The sequence below is a fragment of the Hippocampus bargibanti genome, linkage group LG02, assembly GCF_051943395.1.
Source record: "Hippocampus bargibanti isolate YZ-2025 linkage group LG02, ASM5194339v1, whole genome shotgun sequence".
In the NCBI taxonomy this organism is placed as follows: Eukaryota; Metazoa; Chordata; class Actinopteri; order Syngnathiformes; family Syngnathidae; genus Hippocampus; species Hippocampus bargibanti.
This window is the reverse complement of record NC_142735.1, coordinates 20,260,001-20,284,607: the sequence shown is the minus strand read 5'-3', so window position 1 is coordinate 20,284,607 and position 24,607 is coordinate 20,260,001. Positions and strand designations below refer to the sequence as shown.

Here is a 24,607-nt window from a genome sequence, read left to right as displayed (position 1 = left end):
GGTGTCGCTGTTTGACAGATTGTGAATATGTACATGAATACAAACAGCGTGCAGTTACAAATACTGAACGTGTTCAGCAATAGAAGGTATTTATTCTTATTCCTATAATAATAACAATAATAATAATAATAATAATAATAATAATAATAATAATAATAATAATAATTCTCGATAATAGACTACATTGTAGTTTCAGCAGTTGAAGATGGGGGGGGGGGGGGGAGCGGTACGTGATAACGTCAGAGATGGGAACCGAGCGTGCGACTACGCGCGCGAGTTTCTCTGTGTGTGTGCGTGTGCGTGTGCGTGTGTGTGTGAGGTGTTGGTACTAGTGGTGGCAGGGTTTTGCCGGCTGCAGCGGTCCTCGAAGTGCCTTCTCATCCATCCTCCACGAGAACGAACGCAGACATCCGGTCAGGCGGAACCAGGCTCTTTTTGATCATTTCATACTTTCCCATCCAACTATTGCATGTATTTTGTTTTCTAACGAAAAATACGTCCATCATCAAATGCTTTCCCGCTCGTCGTCGTCGCCGGTAGAAGGATGTGAAGAGGAGTCGAACGAAAAGGACGCACACATGCAGACGGAGGTAAAACCAACAATCCTTTCCATCATTGATTGATTTTGACTTAAAAATGGTTTATGATATCAATAAAAGCCACCGTACATTTTGGAAACAGTAACTACGTGTTTTTTTTGTCACGGAATAAAGTGATGGAGGATGATTTATTGTTGCGATTTACGATCTCACCGGCCTGCTTTTTCTGGCTTTCAGGACCCCTCCCTAAATTAATGTGCCCACTCAGCATATTTGCACAAACATATGCATAGATACACTTATTGTATCGCAGTAGGATGACATTTAATTTATTCTTTCCCCCCCAGATCTTAAAACGTACGATATTGATTTTTATGACAGGAAGAGCTCATGATCCAGAATATACAATGCCGCGTGTCAAATCTTTCCTTTGAAAAATATTATTAAAAAATCATTTATGTATCTACGTTTTAACAAAATAATCTTAACATTTGCTGAGCAAGTGGTGTTTGACCCAGGAAGCGACGGGCCATCACCATGACAAACATGAAGACAAATCTGCTGCTGGTTATCATGGCAACAGCTTAGACCTGTGGTTAGAGGTCATTTGTGGGGCACCACATGAGAGGCCACCTAAGATAGATCTACATTCAAGGTTGATAACAGTGAAGTTTTGTTTCTTTTAATATTTTCAATGTTAAATGTTCTTACTATCAAATGTTTGTCGTGATTTTTCGGAGTGGTTCTGCTAATTGGATTCAATTGGATTTACCTTTATTAGTCTCGCAGTGGAGAAATACATATCACAGCAGCTAAGTTATGAAAGGAAGAGGAAAAGAAAGAAAGAAGTAGAAAAACAAAATACAGGAGCTGCTGAAAAGGATGGATGTTTATTTATGTTTATAGTGTTTTAATGTTTGTTGCGTTAATTTAAATGTTTGTAACATTGAATTTGTGCATAATTTCAAATGTTCATCGTATCAAATGTCTCAAGGAATTTTCGCTCATAATGTTTGTCATGATTTTTACGTTTAACATTCGTAACCTTGGTCGCATTTAAAGTCTTTGACGGTAATTCATGTTTGGTTTACTATATTTTATTTTGTAAACTATAAGCAGAGTGTAACATGGAGTAATTTAATATTAAAAGTTCATAATTTAAAGTTGAGAGTTTTGAAATGTGCTTTTAAATGAAATATATAATAATAATTATTATTATTTGGAGTATATAAATCATAACAGTGAATTTTTGTGATGTTGAGTTATTGATTGGTTTAATGTTAAACGGCTGTAACAATGTATATAACATCCATAAGTATGAATGATCATGACATTAGTAATCTTTGATATTTGAAATTGTTAAATGCTGCACATTGTTTATGTAACTGGTGGGTATCTGGTTACGTTGTGACATCAGTACGAAGCGTCATCCTTGACCGGGGTAGATACAGTTTATAATGAATGCAACATTAAAGTTCAAAATTTTTAACGTTCCTATCTCGACTGCTTTGAAAAATAAATGTGATGTTGAATATGGGTAATGTGGTCAAACAAGCACATGTCCTTTGTGCCTCCTGGGGGATTTGCTAATGTTAGCCATTAGCGTGAGAGGCTGCAGGTAGATGAGATCGAAAAAGTGGGCCAAGTGCTTCCTGGTGCGGCTCTGAGGGATGCTTGCCGCAAAATGAATGTGAGAGAGGACGTTTTCACCTTAGCCATGATGCTGTCAGCTTGGCGTAGTGTCAAAGCAGCATGTTAGCCCACACACGTTTAGAAGGCTAGGCTGGAGCAGGATTACGTTGTTTGACCCTCTGTAACATTGTGTAACAGTGTGTAACGTCATGCTACACAATGTTGTCTAACACCACTGGTAAAAACATCAGTAGTTCAGAACATTGTTTAAAGTTACGTAATGTTGTGTAACATTGTCCAATGTGTAACAGAAGGTAAATCCGTGAGACGCTTGTAACAGAGCAGTGTACTGACATTGAAAACAGTTGAAACAGAAACGGTTGAAAAACAGTTGTACATTGTGTAACGTTGTGTAATGTTGTGGGACACTGTGTAACGTTGTGCAATGCTTGCGTCCCGCAGTGCAGCAGAATAACAGAGCAGAGGGACGAGGCCGAGAGACAACTCAAGCACATCAAGAGGGGTGAGTCCGACCACCCCCAACTCATCTTACACTCAATGCTAACAAGCTAGGTTAAAAGTGGCTAACACACCCGCACACGCGCACACACACACACACACACACACACACACACACACACACACACACACACACACACACACACACACACACACACACACACACACACTCACCTCCAGGGTGGGTGTGACCAGTCAACAAGTCAGTCACAGAAATCTGCTCATTCCTGTTCCTGCCATGACGATCTACATAGGTAAGAATACTCTATATCAGGGGTGTCCAGACTTGTTTATATTAATGCTTTGAAAATAATAATAGTGTGCTGTTATCAAACTTTGTTTGGTGACTCAATTTAGGTGCTATATTTACTTTCTCCATTATGGTTTTTTGATATAAATTACTTGTCTGCCTTTTGTCAGAACTAAACAAAAGGTCTTGAAAATGACCCATTATTGGTGTGATATATCAACAATATGTGTTGTATCAGTTATTTGGTATCAATATTGCTGAGTGTTCAGTACTTGGACTGGTATCCAACTGAACATCTTCACAACCTTAACTGAATAGCCAGTATATGCAAATTAGAGGGAACTTCTCAGAAAGAGGGGTTTGCAGTTATGTGCCCGATGTAGTGTCGTCTGGGTCTCCTCCAGTGGACAAAATTCAGAATAGCAGTTATATTAATTTTAAAAATTACTATACTTCTGACTTTGTCAAAATTTCTAATCTCTTTTAACTTTTATTTTTTTGGCATGACATGAGTGACCATTGCTCAGCCAATGTGAGGTGTTAAATTGTCTGTGATGAAAATCCCCAAGGTAGATATTTCTCCCTTCTTCAAGGACTTTTCTTGTGCTGAATAATTGAGGCTTGTGGAAGAGTTGAATAATTGACGCCCCTAACACCAGTGTTGCGGGTGCACATGAATAAATGACTGCCAAAAAGAACGCGTGACACCAGAGAAAGTCAGCCGAATTTTTTTTAACTCATTCACTGCCAGAAATGTGCACAAATGTGTCCACTCCAGTGCCAGGGTTTTTGTCATGTTCACTCAAATTGCAGGACCCACAGAATATTGAGCTTTAGGACAACATACACATTAAATTCAGCGTAAGAAACCTTAGTCTCTCTTCTTTCTTCAGAAAAAAATACTTAATTCCTAAATTATATGGGTTTTGAGTTATCTGAGCTTGAAGTGGGGGCAGCTATACAAAAGGCAAATGCCTCCCTCGTGGGAGGGCAAAACATGGCCAGAGGTCTGACCAGCGCTTTATCGGAGAAAAACCAAAACCCGGAACAAATTCGGGAATGGCGCTCCACGTCATATTTTCAATTCCCGAATAAATTCTGGAATGGCAGTGAACGAGTTAATTTTGCCACACAACAAATCTACTTACTTACCTGGAATTGCTACTGTATTGCATCATTATTGCACAATCATTCTTCCTTAGCTGTCCCAAAAAATGCTCACAAATGGTAATATTGCACACATTTTGAGAACAGCTGATGAAAAATAAGAACAAAAAAGACAAACAATAATTAATATTTAAAATCAATTAAACATATGCTTCCACCACCTTGCAAATTGTGACTGTGTGTGTGTGTGTGTGTGCGTGCGTGCGTGCGTGTGTGTGTGCGTGTGTGTGTGTGTGTGTATGTGTGTGTGCGCGTCTGTGTGTGTGTGTATTTTTGTGTCAGTGTCTCAGTTGGTCATCGAGGAGGTGAGCGTTTTGCAGACACAACTGGAGATTGAGAAGTCATGTCGAGAGAACGCCGAGGCGCTTGCTACCAAGGTCCACCAGCCGCCTGAACAATCCTCAGTGGGATTAACCACCGTTTGAATTCTCAGCATCGCTCAGTACAATGGACATATTTGACCGCCTCAAATAAATAAATAATAATAAATAAATCCCCCAATTATATTCTGCATACGCACATTGCAAAATGCGATGTCATGTTTATTCGTCTTAAAAATTTAAAATGCTTGCATAAAAGTGATTTCAGATATATAATCACATTATAGTAATGAATGTGATATATTAATTAAACAACTAAATATATTAAAACATTTTTATATGTATAGAATATGTGTACATTGATTTAAAAATATTTAGTTTTGGACTTCACATAATAAAAATAATGAAATGCTAAATATATCGATGCAAACTCATTACAAATGAATCAATAAATTGTTGGATGAAGTCCATTTATATAAAAAAAATCTGTTTTAATTACCCAATGTTAAGGAAAAATCCCTCAAACTGGATGCACATGTGGGATGTGGTGACATTGATTGACACTCGTGATGCTTCACTCTGAACAGCTGAACAGCGAGAACAGGAAGTTGAAGTACCTGAGCCTATCATCACGGGTGCAGTGCTTGGATGAGATGTTTCCTGGTATCTCTGATTCTGTCGCCATGGAGACAGAAAACGGCGAGACGACTGATGACAATGATGACACAGTGCCTGATGCCTTTGAGCGCTCCCGGCAGCAGGTCAAAGGTGACAACAGTAACCGAAAGTGAAAAGGGAATTCGGACGAAAATATCAGGACACATAAGAAATTTAAAGAAACCCAGAACAAAAGTTTGAGGATATACAAGAAGTATTGGGACACATAGGAAGTGGAAAAAAATGACTGGCAACCCAAAAAGGGAAAAAGTTGTCAAAATCTGGACAAATGTATTGAGACACATGTAAATGTAGACAAAAGCAAGGCTTATTGTATTCGCAATTAAAGGTGTGTTTGTGTGTGTGCTTTCAGAGCTGCGGGAGGCAGTGAGCAGCCTATTGGAGGAGAAGAAGAACTTCCTGTGTCAGATTGACGACCAGCGGCGGAGAATTGAAGAATTCATCGACAAGGTTGGCTTTTTTTGTCATCCTTTTCTTTTCTCTAACAATAGATAATGGAGACGTTGTTGATTTTTGTCTGACGCAACACTCGATAATGGCAGTCGGCACGAGAGGAAAGAGATGCCAAGGAACTTCGCCACACCGTGGAGCGGCACAGCAAAACCATCGAGACCTTCAACAGAGGTGAGAAACCAGTCATTTCATTGCAACTTTTGCATTCCATCAAAATAATAATAATAATAATAATAATAATAATAATAATAATAATAATAATAGTAATAATATTAATTTGAATCATAATTTTAACAATAATAATAATAAGAATAATAATAGCAGCATATTAAACTTTATTGTTACACATTATTATTAATAACTAAAATAATAATAATAATAATAATAATTATTATTATTATTAGTAGTAGTAGTAGTAGTAGTACATTACAAAGTAGTACAGTACAAACATTATTATTCTACATTATTATTAATAACAATAATAACAATAAGTATTATTATTATTATTATTATTATTACATTATTTTATTATTGTTATTATTATTATTATTGTTATTTATGGATGTTGTCTCGTACATGTGCCAAATGTAGTCGAGTGGTTAGCACACCGGCTTCACAGTGCAGAGGTCGCCGGTTCGCGTCCCGCCCTGGCCTCCCTGTGTGGAGTTTGCATGTTCTACCCGGGCCCACGTTGGTTTTCTCCGGGTCCTCCGGTTTCCTCCCACACTCCAAAAAACATGCATGGCAGGCAGATTGACCCTAGGTGTGATTGTGAGAGTGACTGTTGTACGTCTTTGTGTGCCCTGCGATTGGCTGGCAACCAATTCAGGGTGTCCCCGCCTCGTGCCCGAAGACAGCTGAGATAGCCTCCAGCACCCCCCGCGACCCTAATGAGGAATAAGCGGTACGGAAAATGAGATGAGAAAATGATACGTATATATATATATTTTTTTTTTAACAGTGTCAGTGATGGCGACGCAGGAGTACAAGGACATGAAGGAGCAGCTGGACTTGGAGCAGAACCTTCGTGTCAAAGCCGAGACGTATGCGCACCAGGTCAGACACCAAACAAACAACACCAAAGCGAAATGCGGTATTACTGGCCCAACATCCATTCATCCAATTTCTGATCGACTTTATCCTCACTTGGCTGTTTAAACCCTGCCATGAAGAGGCAGGCCCAGACAATTCGCCTGCAGGTTTTCCGCCTGGAGCCAAATTAAGCTAACATCCGGCTGCTTCTGCGTGTATGTGTGTGTGTGAATGTGTGCACGGAGCAGATGCTGGTGAAGCAGAAGGAGGCCAATCGTCAAAGCGCATTGCTGCTGCAGAGCGCCGAGCCGACCCTGCAGCTCCTCAAAGCCTTGGAAGAGGTCGCCGTCCTCACCAAGACGCTGGAGGACGAGCGATTGCAACATAAACGACAGGTGACGATTAATTCATTTATATTTCAATGTTGAAAGAAGTGATATTGCCTCCTGGTTGTGATGTGCTGTTCAAGCAAGTGCAGTTGCGTATGTGTGCATACCCACCTCTTAAAGGGGATGTGGTAGAATTCAGAATTGACCAATGATAAAATGGGATACACAAAACACTTGATATCATTTTGTGCCTCTGATGAACTTTGAATAAAGTACAGAGATGTTCTCGGAGGCTTTTCCTCACAGGTTTTGTCAATATTTTTTCCACCCGCTCTGTCACTGTTAACTTCCACCAATCCAAGTAGGATTCCATGGGATCAAAAAAGCCCCAGTTTTCCCTTTGTGTTATTTGATTTTTCACTTTAAAATGTTTTAAACCAAATTCAGGCTTGGGGAGTGTACATGTTAACTACCCTGAGTATCCGGGTCCTCATCCTTGAGTGGATTTTCTCTGTTGTCTGGCTCCTTCTCATATTCCACATCACATCTCTCTTAGATTGATGAAAAGCTGTTTTTGTCTTTAGGTGTGAATGTGTTATTGATCTATTGTTGCCTTGCGATTGGCTCCACTCAACACGCGTGTGTAGGTGTGCGACCTGCAGGCCGAGTTAGAGGACAGCACTGTGAAGAAGAATCTCGAGAGTCTACAAAGACAAGTGGAGCTGCTGGAGGAGGAGAAGAAAGACATGCAGGGACGATTGGAACAGATGGAGAAGGACAACCAACAGCTGAAAATGCAATGTATGTGCAAATATACACAACCGAACGGAGTTGGCCAATTTATGAAATGTTGCTGGTCCGTCTTTTGTCATCTGACCCGGTTGATAGGGTGACCGGCAATGTCCTGTCCTCTGTCAATGTCCTGTCGTCCATCAACTATTGTAATCTGTGTCTTGTGGTGCATACTCGTTGACTAATTGACCAAGGAAAATGTACTAAAACAAATTCAAGATGATGTAAGTGAACATATGATGAGCAGATATACATACTGTATTTAAAGGGGTAAAACACTACTTTGTGTTCCAGGCAGGCTTTCATCCTCTGTTCTGCGGTCTGTTTTCGCTTTTGTCTGTTGTTTTCAGCACACAAACAATGAGCAGATGTCATCTTCTTGTTCTTGTTGTCATCCGCAGTCCAGTTGCTCCAGAAGGTCGCCATGACAACCAACCCCCCTGCACCACCTCCTGCACCCCCTCTCCCTTCTGCTCCCATGGCCCCTGGTGTGGCCTCGCCCCCGGTGCCCCTCCCACAACCTCCACCCCCACCCCCTCCTCCGCCTCCTCCCCCTCCTCCACCTCCCCCGTCTAGATGCAACCCCCTCAGGTGAGGAGCACCCGCGATACTTCTCTTAACATGCCAAACGTATCACTTGTAGCTTGAGCGGTGCATGTCAAAATGTAGTGCTTCGACTCGTCGCCTCTAACAGCTCTTTTGTAGTAGTTTCATCCCTGAGGTGTCATGTTCTGGTTGACTCTCTTTGACCACATACCCTTGTGAACTCAAAAGGCACTCATGTTGATGTCGATTCTTCAGGCTCTGGGTTGATTCTCATGGCGTTCATGTCCCAGTTGATCATAAAGACTCTCGTGTTGGACTAGTCTATTCTCAAGGCTCGGATATCATGATTGAATTCACCAGGTGTCTTGTCTTCATTGACTCAGTAGGTTCTTATCTACTGCCACCTGGACTTGATTTTATGGTTGAGTTTTTAGGCCCCATGCCATTGAGTCTTTTGACCGCATGTCTCCAACATCACTGTGCTCCAGGTAGTCCCTAAGGGCCAAGAGTTGCCTGTAGGCATGTTCTAAAAATAGCTCACCAGTGACTGGACATTGAGATTTTCTAGAAATTCTGTAGCTATGATTATTTTGAAAACCACAGCAGGAATTTGTAGAAATAAATCATTGAATGTTAATATTTACTGTACCTGTAACATATTATGATTAGGATGTATTACCCAATGAAAGATTATTTTGATATTTAAACTTGTTTATCAAACTGGACTTTTTGCATGAATCACTACTCACAAAGTGTCACGCTTTTGCGAGGTGGTGATGGCGGGTTCGGATCCCAAAAAGCAGGCAGGAGGGAGCAGGAGGTTGTTTGACAAATTGTATTAAAATAAAGTCAGCAGGAACAAAATGTAAAACATCAAAATGATCTGAATGGAAAAAATACAAAGTAGCAAAAGAAGACCAAAAGTAAAAGCCCGCCAAGGTTAAACAAACACGTACACGATGCATGCTGCAACCAAGCAGCAAACAAACAATGAATCGGCACCGGATGATCGTGCCAGGTGTCCTTTTAAATGACATTGATTTTAACGTCCAGCACCTGCGAGGCTGCCGGCAGGGCTGACGTCGCTACCCGCTGGTTGCCAATCTGATCGGGATGACCAGCACCTGTGCAGGTGCAGGCGGGGCCGACAGCGCCCCCCGTCGGTCGCCAACCAGATCATTACACAAAGTAACTTTAAATCTAAAAAATAGAGGTGACACTTGGTTTAAGACCCATGTGTGCGTACTAATTCTTAAGGAATTTGACTCGTCATTGACTGACTCGCTTGGCTCTCATTTTATTTTTGAATTTATTGGCTCTGTACGTGACTCATGTATGGCCGAATGGCGATGTGTCAGTAGTTTCCACACCAGCATGAAACGATGTTCACAGTACACGTACCTCGTTTCTGTCACCCCTAAGTGGAAAGCACATGAGCTGTTTCCCAAGTGTCAAAAGAATCCATTCGATGTCAGCAAAACGGTATTGATTGATTTGATATTTTTTCAGTTCTCTGATTGCCATCATGAGGAAGACGTCGAAAGGATCCAAAACGTCTTTGAAGGTTGAGCAGCCAGCAGGTAACGGCCATCTTGTTTCTGTGGTGGACAAGCTAACTAGCTAGTTATTATATACAGTACTCACTCATTATTTTACATCTTCTAGAATCTGCTAATTCCATTATCTGAGCAAGAGTTGACTCATTCCAATATGGTTTTGGCATCTGATTATTCTGCTAGCTAATGTTAGGGCAGTTCGCACAATTTTTTGGGGTTAATGCTAGCTTGCTCAATTAAAACATGCTAACTGTAGTTTGAACTTATTCTTTAGTATCTGATGATGCAGTAAAGGTGAAAGCTGTCAATGAGATGATGGAACGCATCAAACATGGCGTGGTGCTGCGGCCAGTCAAGAGTCAAGACAGCAAGGTTGGTGTTTTTATTATTTGTGAGCTATTTTACGCTTTTTTTTCTTTTTTGGAATAAGATGCCCGGGTTTACTGTCTAACATCACACCATTATGTCTCCTCTCAAATTCCAACTTCAATGATACAGCAGAGAGTGGCCGTCAAAGTGAGTACATTGACAAACGTATATGCTAAGTGAGTGTATTAGTAAATAGTTGTTTCTATTTGTCGGTCAGCAACCTCCAAACAGTGAGGAGAAATCTCAGGAAAGTGCCATGGATGAACTCAAAGGGATTCTGGTACAAAGCACCAGCTCACCAAAACCTGCATACAAACAAACGAAACTACCTACATTGTGCCCACGTCCAGGAGACGGTAAAGCGCAGTCCCAGCCGAGGCTCTCAGGAGGCGCCGTCGCCAACGGGGAAGAAGGACAGTGAACTGGAGGTTATTCTGAGAAGACGGCGAAATAAGGCGGGAGAGACCAAATCCGGAGGTAGGACAGCTACAATCTAAAGTTGAGTCTGTCAACAAGTGTCACATTGTGGTTGATCTTTTAGCGATCATGTTGTAGTTAATGAACTTTGTGCTGGGCTCTCATCCCATTACATTTGAACCGTGCAATGGTCAATAAATTGAGTGACGTTTAATATGTTTTACACAGATCCCATTGACCCGACTTGTGGGTCCTACCACCGTGACGGCAGCGTCACAGTGGTAGCACAGCAGACAAATTTCACAGTCGTTTCACGTTCCAGGCTATATCATGTGACCCGCAATGTCAGCATATTGTCAGTAGAGGTCGACCAAAGTCAGGTCATGTCATTGGTTGATTGACATTTCCATGGACATTTTTATTAAGAACAGTACGAACCTGAAAAAAAATATTTCGGCATTCATGTCATTGTTGATTCTATGGTTTTCTTACGTCATTTGACTTTCATATCGTAGTTGATTCTCTTGGCTAACATGGCATACTGGAGTTGGCTCTCACGTCAATGTTGATTAACTTGTTCTCATGTCGTTATTGACTCTGTAAACTCTCGTGTTGTGTTATCTTTTTTTCCTGGTCAGATGAGCGGGATGGTCATCTGAGTCACGTGTCCTCCTACGACAGTTTGAACGGGAGATGCGCCAGCAGCGAGTCGGGAAAAGATCCAGACGGTTCTGTCACTCCGTCTAACCCCACGTTGGCCTCACGGTCGGTTGGGGAGAAGCGAGGATCCGGTCCTGGACCCGTAGTGCCGAGAAGGAGGAGCTTGGACAAATCGGGAGCTTGGCAGTTAAGACAATCCGGTAGCTCTGTGTCGGAAAAAGACACGGCTGACACTCCTGTCCAAAATGGCTGCGAGCAAAGGTGGACGTCCACAATGCGTTTTTAATGATTTATTCTGTCTTGTTTATATTGTCTGTCACCCAGGTCACGGTAATCTGGCAAAGTATGGTTGAAGGCAACTGCACCCTTCTTGGTTGTTGGACCTCCCTAAAAAAATGCAACTGTGGGTCACAATTGTAAATGTTGTATACCAAGCTGTGGTTGACAAAATAATTTGGATTTATATAATTTGAACTCAACTGAATTGCCGCATTTTATCGGGACATTTTAACAAAAGCTCAATTGGAAACCCGAGACTCAGGTGAGGATTCTTTTGGATTCTCGATGAAATATATTTAACAACCAACAAGATTCCAATTGCCACGTTGTTTAATTTTTGTAATTCGATTCTAGAATCCACAATTAATCTGCGATTTGTTTCTGCTTCGCAGTGTTACCGAAGACGTCACCGCAGCAAAGACTTCCACCCAGTCCAATGGTGTTAACTATGGTGAGGGTACGCCCTCTGCCAAATTTGTCGTGGGCGACATACATGACGGTGACACTGAGAGCCACAGCTAAGGAGCGTTCTGAGAATATTTGCCTAATATGCACAATTGAATCACAAACAATACACGCTGACGCTGTTCTTTCTTTTTTTGGGGGGCGGGGCGACACGTGACGTTTTGTTTCGAGTTAATACTAAGAGGTTACTGAAATGCTAACATGCTAGCGACCATGGCGCCATTAGGTCACATGACTGACATCATTTGAAACATAGATGCAACGGAACACTTATTATTTTAACTCAAAAAAATCCAAAGACTGCTGTACATCTGTTGACAACAAACATTTTTTTATTGCTAACATGCTAAAAATGAGAACCAACTTGTCACATTTTCGCCATTAAAATGCACGCTAACACTACAACATTATTTCAAATCACAAACAATCCACAAAGATCGGCTGAAGCTATTTTTAAAAACAGCGGAACATATATCCCATATGTTTCATGCTAACATGCTAACGTCCTGTTAGGTCACATGAGGAAATATTGCGGACACATTTCAACCCCTACGTTTGCTCAGAAAATAAAGCATTGGTGAGTCACTGATACTTCTAATGTTAGCGCGACAATCTGACATATTAAGGGAGATGATATATATTACATCACAACATGAATTCACCCCTGCTGGCTAACGATAGTAATACTAGATCTGAATAAAAAAAATAAAAAAGAAACTTTATTTTTATTTTATTTCTTTTATTTTGTTTTTTGGGTGTTGCGAATGATGCCTTTGTCTCACTTAGTGTAGGGTTGTGGTTATTTTGAGATTATATAACAATACATAATGGGAATTGATTACATTTTATTGGTGCCTTCAACAAATATTCATCCATCCATTCATCCATCCATTTTCTATACACAGATGCCTTGTTTAACATGCAAGTAATACATACTTTCATGCCTAAGGGCAAGAACCAAAATTAGGGGTGCTGTCAAATACTCTCAGAAATTAAATTTAACCCTTAACTTTCTCTTGAAAAGCAGACTTCAAACCCAGTTTGAAACCTTAACTATTGTTTCAAAGTGTAATGTTTAGTACAAGGCTCATTTTCAACCCCTAAGCCTTGATTGCAGCCCTAAACATTGATTTAAACCCCTAATCTGGAAACAACTTTGGTTAAAATCATTAATGATGGGTTGGTGCTCATATTTGGAATCGAGAGTCGCCGCTTGGAAATGAAATGGATTTACATGGTACAGGTGAAGTGAACCAATCCCTTTTTTTTCATCAGCTGTTGTGAACGTGTTCTATAAATCTGGATGTATTGTCTTGTCAAACTCTATCCTTTGTTTGGAACTCGAATTCAAAACGGTAAATTATTTCATGACCGCCAGACGGTGTACCTAATGAAGTGTCTGCTAAACATCTTTTTTGAGGGACTTGCTTCTCGGCGACCTCACTTCAGGTGAAAACGTCTTCCTTCTTGCCGAGGTGTCAGTAATGCCTCAATTTGTTTTTGATATGTTTGGAAGAACTTGGCATCATCAATCAAATGACTTTTGTGATAAATTGTGGTTAAGTTGCCTCTTATGCAAAGTTGAGGATGCCTGCAGGCCTCTCATACACAGACCGTGCTGCCATTAAAAACAAACAAAACATTTACACTTCACTTTGGGTGATTCTTGATGTTGTGTGTGTGTGTTTGGGATACATACATAAATATATGGAGTGTTGAAGGCTTTTTAAATTTTCATGTAATCATCACTTGAAATAAATTGAAAAAAAATGAAAAAAATGTCTGGAGACAATATTGCATGTCTCCACTGTTTTCTTGTTTGCAATCACCACAAAATGAAAGACATCAATCTAAAATGTGCTTCAAATAACAGTTTCGTATTTCGTATTTTGAGCTGACAAATCTGCATATAAGAACAATGCTGCTACCTAGTGGCCGTTTTTTTCGTAAAAACCATCAACAAAGATGAGGAAAAAAAAGTCACGATGCCGTGAAAATGAAGATTTCTTCGTTGGGCCTTAAAGTCAAAATATTAGAGACAAGTGTCTTTTTTCAGGGCAATCATTTTTTTAAGAAATACAACAACATCAAGTTATTCGAGAAATAAAGTTGTATTTTCAAGACAAGAAAAATATCATAATTGTACAATAAAAAATGCAGCAGAGTCAGTAAAAAGGTGATTTTGGGGCAACAATAAAAATTTTACAATTGTCACTTTTTAAATGAGAAATTGTATATGTATTTATTTATTTATTTATTTATTTATTTATTTATTTATTTTATTTACACGTATTAACCTCGATATTTGAAATTTAGAGTTGTTGATTCTTCTAGGGATTCTTTTTAGAAAAATGTTTTTTTAAGTATATAAATACCCTGTAAAATATTAATCACATTGAAAACCATTTGTTTTCATGTTTGATCACTCAAATTTATTTCAAGTTTGGAATTGGCGCTTCAACATCTTTGGATATAATACTATAAAAATTTATTTAAAATATTACCACATTAAAATTCTAATAAACCAATAATAACAAGAATAAGAATAAGAATAAGAATAAGAATAATATCTGTAGCATGTGTCACCTAGCAAAGTGCACCCAAAATTTGCCATAAAATGTTTTTTCAACGTCACGTGACTGGTCGTATGACCCTCAGCTGCTGGATGACGTCATGCGGAAGTAAACAGTCGAACGGACTTTCAAGAATGCAGTTCACTACTTCAGTGGCGTTCTTTTTTTAAATTCGCTCATTTTATTTGATCTTCACCAGGCAAACATGAAGAACGTTGCGGTGTTTGCCGTCACGTTGAGCATGATGGGAGTTGTCGTTTTTACTGAAAAGCTGCACGGCTGGAAGAGAATGAACAAAGTTTCGGTGAGGACGACTCGAAAACGTTTTTGTTTATTTGCGCATCCTTCGTTGTCAACATAATGACCACATGTTTGGGTTTATCGAAAAAATGCACATTGTGTTTTTACGTGTTTGATTTGCATTGGTTTGCTTTTCTGAATGTTGCTGTGCCGATGACCATTTTATGTTTGGGAGCCTTTTACTGAATGAGTTGCTTGTTCTGTAGCCACAAAGAGACATAAGTCTTCTTGTGCCGGTCCCAAGCCCGGATAAATACGGAGGGTTGTGTCAGGAAGGGCATCCGACGTAAAAGCTTGGCCAAAACAAACATGCGGATCAAACCTCTAAAAATGGTGGACACTGATTTGCTGTGGCGACCCCTTGAAGGGAAAAGCCGAAAGGAAAAGAAGAAGATTTGCATTGAATCTCATTGGGCATTGTGTTCGGTACGCGGATTTCAAAACAAATCTTTCCGTGTGTAGTTTTCAGACTTTGCCTGGAAGAACTGCGATAAACCAGACGAACCTGCGGTGCTGAAAACCCTCAGCGTGTCTCCCGACCCGATCAGCATCCCCGGAGATTTGACCGTGTCCGCGTCGGGATTCACATCCGTGGAGATCCGTGCGCCTCTGAATGTTAGTACTGGACACACGCACACATCAGTGGTATTTTGTTATTTAACAGCAACAAACAAAATAGTCATTCCTACACTTTAGACTGAAAAAAACTGTTTTGCTTGCCTTAAAAGCGAAGTCCAACCCAATACTAAAATACTTTGGACTTCAAGAGACTACGCTTGCGATGCTGTGTCAGCCCAACAAGTTGATGACATCAAGCGTCAATTTGTTGAGCCAAACGTGAAGCTCAAACTTGAAAGATTAAACCAGATTTGAAAGTTGATTGCGAAACACCAACATTTATTTCAAAGCCCACATTGATATCTGGATCTTGACTTGAAACTGTAACCTTTGTTTGAAAACACAAAATAAGGAAACGCAGCCTTGCTTCCTCAATTTTAAAGGCCAGCCTCTGTTCAAAATCTTACTTTGACACATAATTCTCGACTTGAAACCCAAATGTGAAACTAAAATCTGCTTTGAAGTTCTTTTTGAAACCTTAACCTTCGCTTCATTCTCCTTTCAAGGCCTTGTTCGAAACCCTGCTTTTGAGGGCCGTGTTGTTATCTTCTTAAAAAAAATCACATGACAATTGTGTGATGGATCCATAAAAAAAGGTAACAAGTTAAATCTCGTGACAGGTCGTCCTGGTCACAATCATTTAATGGAGCACTACTGTATTTGATGATTGCAATATAAAAGTAAACCCCTTCAAATTTGACTTAGAACAAGTACAGCATGTTACATGAAGTGATATTTCAACATCCTGCCAGAATTTTTTGGAACATCCAAATGTTCTTGTTTTCCGCCCAGGTGAACATAACTTTGGAAAGAGAGGTAGCGGGTTTTTGGGTGAAGATACCGTGCATGGACCAACTGGGAAGTTGTCACTATGATGACGCCTGCGAGATTTTGAACCAGCTGATTCCGCCTGGACAAGACTGCCCGGAACCACTGCACACCTACGGGTTGCCCTGTCATTGCCCCTTTAAGCCTGTAAGTGGTGCTGCATACTACACACCAACTACACGATCAGAATGTTTATTTACACAACTGGATTAGCATTAGCATTAGTTAACATTGATTTCTTGAGTGCGGTGCACAAAAGATGTCTGTTTGTAGCTACACATTTCAGATTTTTTTCCCGTTTTTTTTCAATATGTAATTATTTATTTGTATCTTTAAAGCACAAAACACAATATTTGTTTCTAGCATTCATCACACCACGCAGCTTCTCTTTTATAGTGGTAGCATCTTTTCTGAGGCATTTGAAAGGCAATGAAGACTCCCCCTGCTGGTCAAATGTTGTTATCGCAGCTTATCTGACCTGAATTCATTTCCCTCGTCATTCAGTTATTTGCTGATGACCATTTTGTGTTTCAAAGCCTTTTACTGAGCATCTTCATCTTTATTAAATCCATCGAGTTGCTTGTTCTGTAGCCACGAGGGGACATAAGCCAGTGTCTTGTTGTGCCGGTCCCAAGCCCGGATAAATACAGAGGGTTGTGTCAGGAAGGGCATCCGACGTAAAAGCTTGGCCAGAACAAACATGCGAATCAAACCTCTGAAGATGGAGGACACTGATTCACTGTGGCGACCCCTTGAAGGGAAAAGCCGAAAGGAAAAGAATAATAATAATAATTATTATTATTATAATTATAATAATTATTATAATAATAATGATACATTTAATTTCTAAGTGCCTTTCAAAACTCTCAAGGACACTTTACATATTTTGGACATTGATTGAAAATTCTCAGCAAATGGTGAGTATACGTTTAGATAAGAGGCAGAAAAAATGGCGACCAGTGCCAAAATGAGTGCCATTTTTTCTGCCTCTTCTGGGACGATACATTGCAGTCCAGATGCCTCAAAATGACACGGAAGGACTTCTTTCATCGATTGCAAACATGTATGCTTTCCTCTTCAGAACTATTTGAATCATATTCATAACTGGATGTGTAACAAGAAATCATATTCTCCGAATCTGAAGCCATTGTTTTGATTCTCCAGCAATGCAAGTCGTCTTGGTGTGACGTCACGAACTGGGGGCGGGACTTTCTGAAAATGCCCAATTCGCAGCTCTTTTTTTTTCCAGAATTTGGACACGTTAAGTCATTTTTATTGGTGTTTTGCATTTGACTAAAAATATCATACTGCGTGTTTTGGGTATTTTAGATGCTATAAAATGTTTTTCTGATGTCAGTTAAGAAACAAAAAAGTGACGTCGTTTGTCCTTTAAATGATGACTGTATTAAATATTAATGTTGTGTTTGTTGTTTTAAGGGCTCGTATGCGCTGCCTGAGTCCGACTTCTTCCTGCCCTTCGTGGATCTTCCGTCGTGGCTCACGAACGGAAATTATCGTCTTGAGGGAGTCCTGGGGGAAAGCGGTGGTACTGAGCTTGGCTGCCTCAAGGTGGCGATGTCGCTCCATTCGAAATAAATGCACAACTTTTTTGAAATTCATAATGCGCGATTGTTTGACAGAGATAATTCTCTTTAAAACTGCAATAGCCTTTTGTTCATTTGTTTTTTGTTCTTCATTAGTGATCTTTTTCATGCAATTTGGTAAACAGATGATGGAAAATGGAAACAATGGATGTTCACGATGTGATAATTTGCTGGAGGGCGTATGAGTGCTGCACAATGTGCAGTTTTGCAATATACGTGACCAAATGAAAAAAAAGCTTATTTATCTCAAGTCCAGAACCAACTTGTCGCCCCGGAAAAAAAAAAAAATCTGCTAGGGCAGGGGTCAGGAACCATATATGGCTCTTTTGATGTTTGCATATGGCTCACCGATAAAACTAAGCACTTGAGCACTGCAGCCTCTGTGACCTGAAGCAATTCTAGACGAAAGAGCTTGCTGAATTTTCACATTTGACGTAGTTTTTAGAATCAGGCATACTACAAGTCGTCTAATAGTGCCATTAATGCACGCACGCACGCACACACACACACACACGCGCGCACACGCACACACACACACACACACACACACACACACACACACACACACACACACACACACACACACACACACACACACACACACACACACACACACACACACACACACACACACAGTGAGAAGTGAGTGCTGACGCGTGTGTTGGTTTGCACAGGAAGGCTCACAATGACAGGAAGAAACAAGGAAGGCCATACAAACCCACACACAAAAATGCCATTTTTTCTTGTCTCATGGCAATTGTTTACATTTCACAAAACACACAAACATATTCCTTTAAATATCAACTTGAATGATCATGGAATGGCATTAATAACTTTTTTTTCATAACTGATGTCACTTAATAATAAGCATGAAATTTAATTTGAGAAAAGAACACATTTATTGTCATATGATGAGAAAAGATCATGTCATGGGCTACATTCTCGTGAATTTCATATCATGTGACCACAAACTAGTTTAATCATGTCTCGTTTCCCACTTTGGAACGTTCTCACATTAGCCTGTTGCTAGCACACGCCACGTACTTGTAACATAGCACCGAGTGAAGGCCTCACCTTTGACCCCTGAGCTTGAAGTTTGTTTGTTTGAGGCAAGTAGACCAGGCAAGGGGGTGGAGAGGTGGGATTTAGGGGGTAGACAATATAACATGTCCGTCAACACTTGAAGGCGAGCGTGTGACAAATGATGTCAGTTGTCGTACGGAATAAGGGATGATAAGGTGCATACTTATGATGTATAGAGTATGATGAAAATAGACTATATTGATGGATTATGGGTTTTATTTTAGTCAGTTGTGATGTCATCAGTGGTTTTAGCTGGTGTGCATCTCGGCTGGTCAGATGTTAACCAATCAGATTAGATTACCTGTGAAAACAAACACATAGACACACACAAACTTTCCAGCCTGGAAACAGCAGCCAATCATATTGCACCAAGTTACTCTATTTCTACTATTGTTTTTGAATATCACCTCAATTCCTCTCAGCTCATCAGTACATTACTAATATTAGGAGCTCTCCAGAGGTAAGACAGGACATGTATTATTATTATTAATATATGACTGCATCCTGACATATTGTGTATCTATAAGTGACCTTGATAGTTTTGAAAGGTGCTTATAAATGAAATTAATAATAATAATAACTATTATTATTATTATTATTATTATTATCTACATGTTGTGGTTACTATTATAAATATGAAACTATTATAAGCGTGAAGCTAGTACGCTGAAGGGTTAGCTATGCGGTTGTTTGAAATACATCAGAATCAGAATCATCTTTATTGCCAAGTATGTAGAACACACAAGGAATTTGTTTCCGGTAGAACACGCTGCACTAGTATCGTCAAAAAAAACTGCTGAGTGGCACTATACGGTGGCCCCTTTGCTTTAAGTTTACGATGAGTAAACAACAATTGGGAGGAGTAAACGCTAAAGCAGTACCAATGCCAAAAAACTTCGAATAAACATTAATTGGGAGAAGTAAAAGCTGAAGTAGGACCTAAGCAAAAAACAAACAAAAAAAAAAACATCGGGAAATGACAATGAAAAACTGGGTCACTCTTATCTTATGGTACTACGATACAATACACAAATACATATGTATACTGAATTTCAACATATTTGTTTTTTTTCTAGTAAAAACACAATGAGAAAGAATGTATGTTGTGTCTCGTGTGCCACCCCCCCGCACCCCTCACCCCCAAGCAGGACGTTCTGTCTACGGCCTTCACCACCGCCTGACCGCTTCCTTCATGGGAAAAGAAAAGAAAGACGGGAGGCGAAGCGAGGGAGAGTGAGACGGGCGAGGCGGTCAGAGTGGCTGAAAGAGTTGGCTGGCGTGGCGATAGGGCGACGAGATGCTGATGTGGAGGGAAGCAAAAGGGGGTCAGGGGTCAGCATGCAATCAGCGGCACAGTACAATTGAAGAAAAATAAAAGGGGGAATGAGTTCAGCAGCTGTCAACACGGGCAAAACATTCTGTCATTTGACGATAAACACGATTGAATAAACTTCTATGGAAAACACAAAATCCTGAGACACATTTGCAAAGGGGATGTGACGGTCATGTAAAATAAAACTTGGTGAAAACAAACATTTCTTTGGAAATAGAACTCTGTGACACTTATCACATTAGTGTTAATAATGTGAAACTCAGCAGAATGCAGGATTGCAAATACCTTTATTGAAAATAATCAAACAATACTGCCTTCATAATTACTTTGTTGCATCATTTGGCAGAAAATGCCATTGACATGCTAAGAGTTAGCGTCGATAGCTACAGTACAGGAACAACGGAGAGTCGAACGAAAAATGTTGGCTGACTCATCGGATCGCAGTGTTGTTAAATTCTTCACGCTCTGTTTTATGACATTATTTTCCTCATTTCCTCAGTATCTTATGTTTGAATAGACATATGGAAAATATTCTAATCTTTGGGCTCAGTACAATGACGACAAAAGCAAAAATGCATGTTTTGCCACTTTTGACTTTTTTATCCTCTGCATTTTACAGTGCTGCCACCCGAGACCACAAACAACAATTCCACAACAAGCACCACGAATAGAGTTTGAAAGCTGTAATTGTCCCCATGCGACTGCGACAAATGTGTCACTTGTTGACAAATTTAGACTGCCACCACATGAATGTACACTCCAAACCACCGACAATGTCCATGAGTCGCCTTCATGCCACACAGAAAACGCTTGGAATCATCCTCAGGTTGGGACTAGACTGCAACCGGGTGTCAAGTTTCTTACAGGAGGGTGGAGGGGTTCTCCTGCTTGTCTGGGATTCATTTGCATACCGTCCTTCCCACCAGATTTCCCATTGGACAAGCATGCAGCATGTGTGTGCTCACTTCCAAACTTTCTCAGTCGAGAAAAAAACTTTCCAGCGGTGAGGATGATGAAGTGCGCAACGAGATGGTGGGAGCAGCTGTGGGAGTGAGAAATGCCAAGGGGGATCAAAATCGACATGGTGATTTGCTCCTGGATTGAAAATAAACCCGGAAAAACTACTTTATATTGTTTTACAACTGGAAAAAAACGATGCTCTGAGCTCATTTTTGAGGATTTGATCACAAATTGTGATTGACTTGGAGCACACTGGATCAATACCTGAAGCGAACCTTTGCTCGCAAAACACAACTTTTTGTTTTGGAACTGGAAAAATGATTTGAATCTGACTTTTATTTTGTATTTCTTTTCTTTTTTTAATGTTGATTCGTCAGTAGACATCTTGGTCATGTTTCTTCTTCAACTCCTTGTGGTTCTGAATGTGGGCTGGTGGGCTGCATGCTCCGAGCCATCATCCATCACTATCCAGTACCGCGTCTGGGAAGAACAACCTGCAGGAACCCGGGTAGGACGGCTGGTGGACGACCTTTGGCAAATGGACCAGGTGGGGTCTCTGGAAAACTTTCAGGTTGTGGAGCATGGGTGGGCCCTTCCTTTTGCCATCAATGCCGGAGATGGTGAGGTCTCCACCCAGGGCCGCTTGGACCGGGAGGAGCTGTGTCGTGGTGCAGACAAGTGCGAAGTGGCCTTTAGTGTCCTGTACAGGAAGAGCGGGGCGGTGCATTGCCTGCGGGTTCACGTGGAGGTGATGGATCTGAACGACAATAGCCCCAGTTTTGCTAATCCCGTCCAGGAGGTGGAGATCTCGGAGACAGCCGGATTACGGATGAGGATTCCATTGGAATCCGCGATGGATCCAGATGCAGGTGCCAATAGAATTCAGTCATACTCGTTGTCTGTCAACCAGCATTTTGCACTGGACGTGACATCTGCGTTGGGTGGCACCAAACAGACAGAGCTGGTGGTGATCAAAGAACTGGATCGAGAACTTCAAGGATCGTTCGAGCTTACCTTGACAGGCTGGGACAAAGGGAACCCGCCGAGGTCTGGGAGTGCTTTAATCCGTGTTTATATTCTAGACTCCAATGATAATAGTCCGACCTTTGAGGACAGCGCCCCGATGGTGGAGATACCTGAAGACATAGAACGTGGAACAACAATCATCCATCTAAGAGCCACAGACCCTGACCAGGGTCCCAATGGGGAGGTGGAGTACTCGCTGAGTAAGCACTCACATCCAGACGTTCAGAGGCTCTTCTTCGTGGATCCACACAGTGGTGCTGTGAGCATCAGAGCTCCTCTGGATTATGAGGCCCAGACTTCCCATGAAGTTGTAGTACAGGCCCGTGATCGCGGACCTAACTCCATTCCCTCCCACTGCAAGCTTCACATCAAGCTTGTGGATGTCAACGACAACGCCCCGAGGATCCACATGACCTGGACTCATCCCAGCTCTCCAGCTGCCACGGTGCTTGAGAGCGCACCACTGGACACCTTTCTGGCTTTGGTGATGGTTTCAGATGCAGACTCTGGAGAAAACGGGAAAGTGATCGCTATGATGCAACACAATTCCGACCCGTTCCGTATCAAAAAGATCCACGGTGACAATTACATGATCGTATCAGTAGGTGTCTTGGATCGAGAGAAAGTGATGGAATATAATATCACACTGGTGGCGCGGGATTTTGGAGATCCACCATTGACCTGCGTGAAACATCTGCCTGTTAGAGTTTTGGATGAGAACGACAATACACCAGTGTTTTCCTCAGAGGTCTACAAAGCCTCATTCAAGGAAAACAATGTCGCAGGATATCAAGTACTCAAGGTCCAAGCGCATGACGCAGACTTGGAGCTGAGTGGCAGAGTTTTGTACAGCCTTCACAACTCCAGTGACGTCAAGTCTCCCACCAAGCATTTCTCCATCCACCCAACCAGTGGTGTTGTCACCGTCATTCAACCATTGGACTATGAGGAGTACAACTCATATTTATTCCTGGTGGAGGCTGTGGACCAGGGTCATCCGCCGCTTAGGACCACAGCCACGGTGCAAATTGACATCCAAGATGTGAATGACAACTACCCGGTCATCAAAGATCCACGACCCAAACAGGGCGTGGCACAGCTAAACGTTCCCATCAATGCGGATCGCGGGAACATTGTCACAGAGCTGGGTAGTGACGGTGAGGAAGGATCGACCACTTTGCCCACTGAGCATTTAGTCCGACAAAGATTTGATGGATTTCTTGCCTCCACCATAAAAGCCGAAGATTCCGACTCGGGACTGAACGGACAACTCCAATACTTCATCACAGAAGGCAACTTCCAAGACCTCTTCTGGTTAGACCAGGCCACGGGTCAATTGTTTGTCAACACCACCAATGCCACTCTGCTCATCGGCAAAACAGTGAAATTGGACATTTCTGTCGCTGATATGGGGAACCCCAGCTTAACCACCAAGGCCACATTGGAGGTGACCTTCATCAACCTCAAGGATCATTTGAAGAACTCGTCCACTGGGGACCGGGGACGGTTCAGCTTCACCATGATGCTAGCCATCTGCTTGGGAGTGACGTGCCTTCTGCTGCTTCTCGCCATCGCCTCAGTCACAACCTTTTGCATACCTTACAAAAGGGACTATCGGGCCTACAACTGCAGGCACGCTGAATCCATGTACACTTGCCATCCACGCCGTCCACAGAAGAACATCAGAAAGTCGGATATTCAGCTGATTCCCGTAATAAGGGACCACAAAGCAGAGACCACGCTGGAGGACATTGAAAAGACGCCACTCACCCCGTCACATGACCAACCCACTGAGAAGGTCTTAGAGTTGACGCCACTGATGATGAACTCAAGTTTCCATTCTCAAACACATCTAGAAGGTGACGTCTCTCACAGCAGAACTTTACGAAAACCTGCAAACATCCAACTGGACGCCACGTTGCCTGTGACCGCCATGTCTTCCTTCTGTACTCTTCGCAAAGCAAGAAACCCATCGTCAACATCATCTTCAGGATCCCATCCCAGCACGCTGAAGCGAAAAACGGTGGAGATGACAAATTCAACACCTCAAGCGACCCTCAGAAGGCCCAAGACATCCGATGGTCGGGGTTCCAGTGATGCGGAAAAGCAGCAGATGCTCCAGAATCTGGTGCGACTGTCCATGGCGGCCTTCGCCGACTCTATTGAGCTCTCGTCCGCCTCCCCAGAAGTGCAGGTGAGTCCTCAATGCATGACATAAATTACATATAACAAGCAATGTATATACAGGTACATAACTCAATTCACATACATGATGTCGC

The 24,607-nt window shown here is 41.5% G+C and overlaps 3 protein-coding genes across 9 annotated transcripts in view; all 3 read left to right on the top strand.

Annotated features, from left to right (window-relative positions):
• Positions 1–294: 294 nt before the first annotated feature.
• Positions 295–13,656, top strand: shtn3 (shootin 3). 4 transcript variants are annotated; one of them, XR_016114191.1, is made up of 17 exons: positions 295–590; positions 2,634–2,694; positions 4,390–4,484; positions 5,015–5,195; positions 5,458–5,555; positions 5,648–5,729; positions 6,520–6,614; positions 6,839–6,985; positions 7,567–7,720; positions 8,113–8,302; positions 9,767–9,837; positions 10,088–10,185; positions 10,312–10,329; positions 10,400–10,462; positions 10,533–10,659; positions 11,238–11,800; positions 11,931–12,066. XR_016114191.1 is itself a non-coding variant. In XM_088989884.1 (17 exons), exons 1-17 carry the CDS (start codon positions 510–512, stop codon positions 12,058–12,060), a joined length of 1,974 nt encoding a protein of 657 aa, XP_088846010.1. In that variant the 5' UTR covers positions 295–509; the 3' UTR covers positions 12,061–13,656. The 4 variants fall into 4 exon arrangements, 3 of the variants coding, with proteins under 3 accessions (XP_088846010.1, XP_088846012.1, XP_088846011.1); XM_088989884.1 differs by having other exon boundaries at positions 11,238–11,520; positions 11,931–13,656; XM_088989886.1 differs by having other exon boundaries at positions 11,238–11,445; positions 11,584–12,073.
• Positions 13,657–14,675: 1,019 nt separating this feature from the next.
• Positions 14,676–20,334, top strand: gm2a (ganglioside GM2 activator). Of its 3 annotated transcripts, none has more exons than XM_088989881.1 (5): positions 14,676–14,880; positions 15,339–15,491; positions 16,287–16,469; positions 17,760–17,891; positions 20,158–20,334. In XM_088989881.1, exons 1-5 carry the CDS (start codon positions 14,782–14,784, stop codon positions 20,188–20,190), a joined length of 600 nt encoding a protein of 199 aa, XP_088846007.1. In that variant the 5' UTR covers positions 14,676–14,781; the 3' UTR covers positions 20,191–20,334. The 3 variants fall into 3 exon arrangements, with proteins under 3 accessions (XP_088846007.1, XP_088846006.1, XP_088846008.1); XM_088989880.1 differs by having other exon boundaries at positions 20,155–20,334; XM_088989882.1 differs by lacking the exon at positions 20,158–20,334 and having other exon boundaries at positions 14,678–14,880; positions 17,760–18,294.
• A 277-nt stretch (positions 20,335–20,611) lies between these two features.
• Positions 20,612–24,607, top strand: part of pcdh12 (protocadherin 12) — a 16,867-nt gene continuing 12,871 nt past the window's right edge. For both annotated transcript variants that reach the window (XM_088989879.1, XM_088989877.1), the window contains exons 1-2: positions 20,612–21,168; positions 21,269–24,522. In XM_088989879.1, coding sequence (XP_088846005.1) covers positions 21,694–24,522 — 2,829 coding nt within the window. In that variant the 5' untranslated portion in view covers positions 20,612–21,168; positions 21,269–21,693. The remainder of the gene's footprint in view (positions 21,169–21,268; positions 24,523–24,607) is intronic.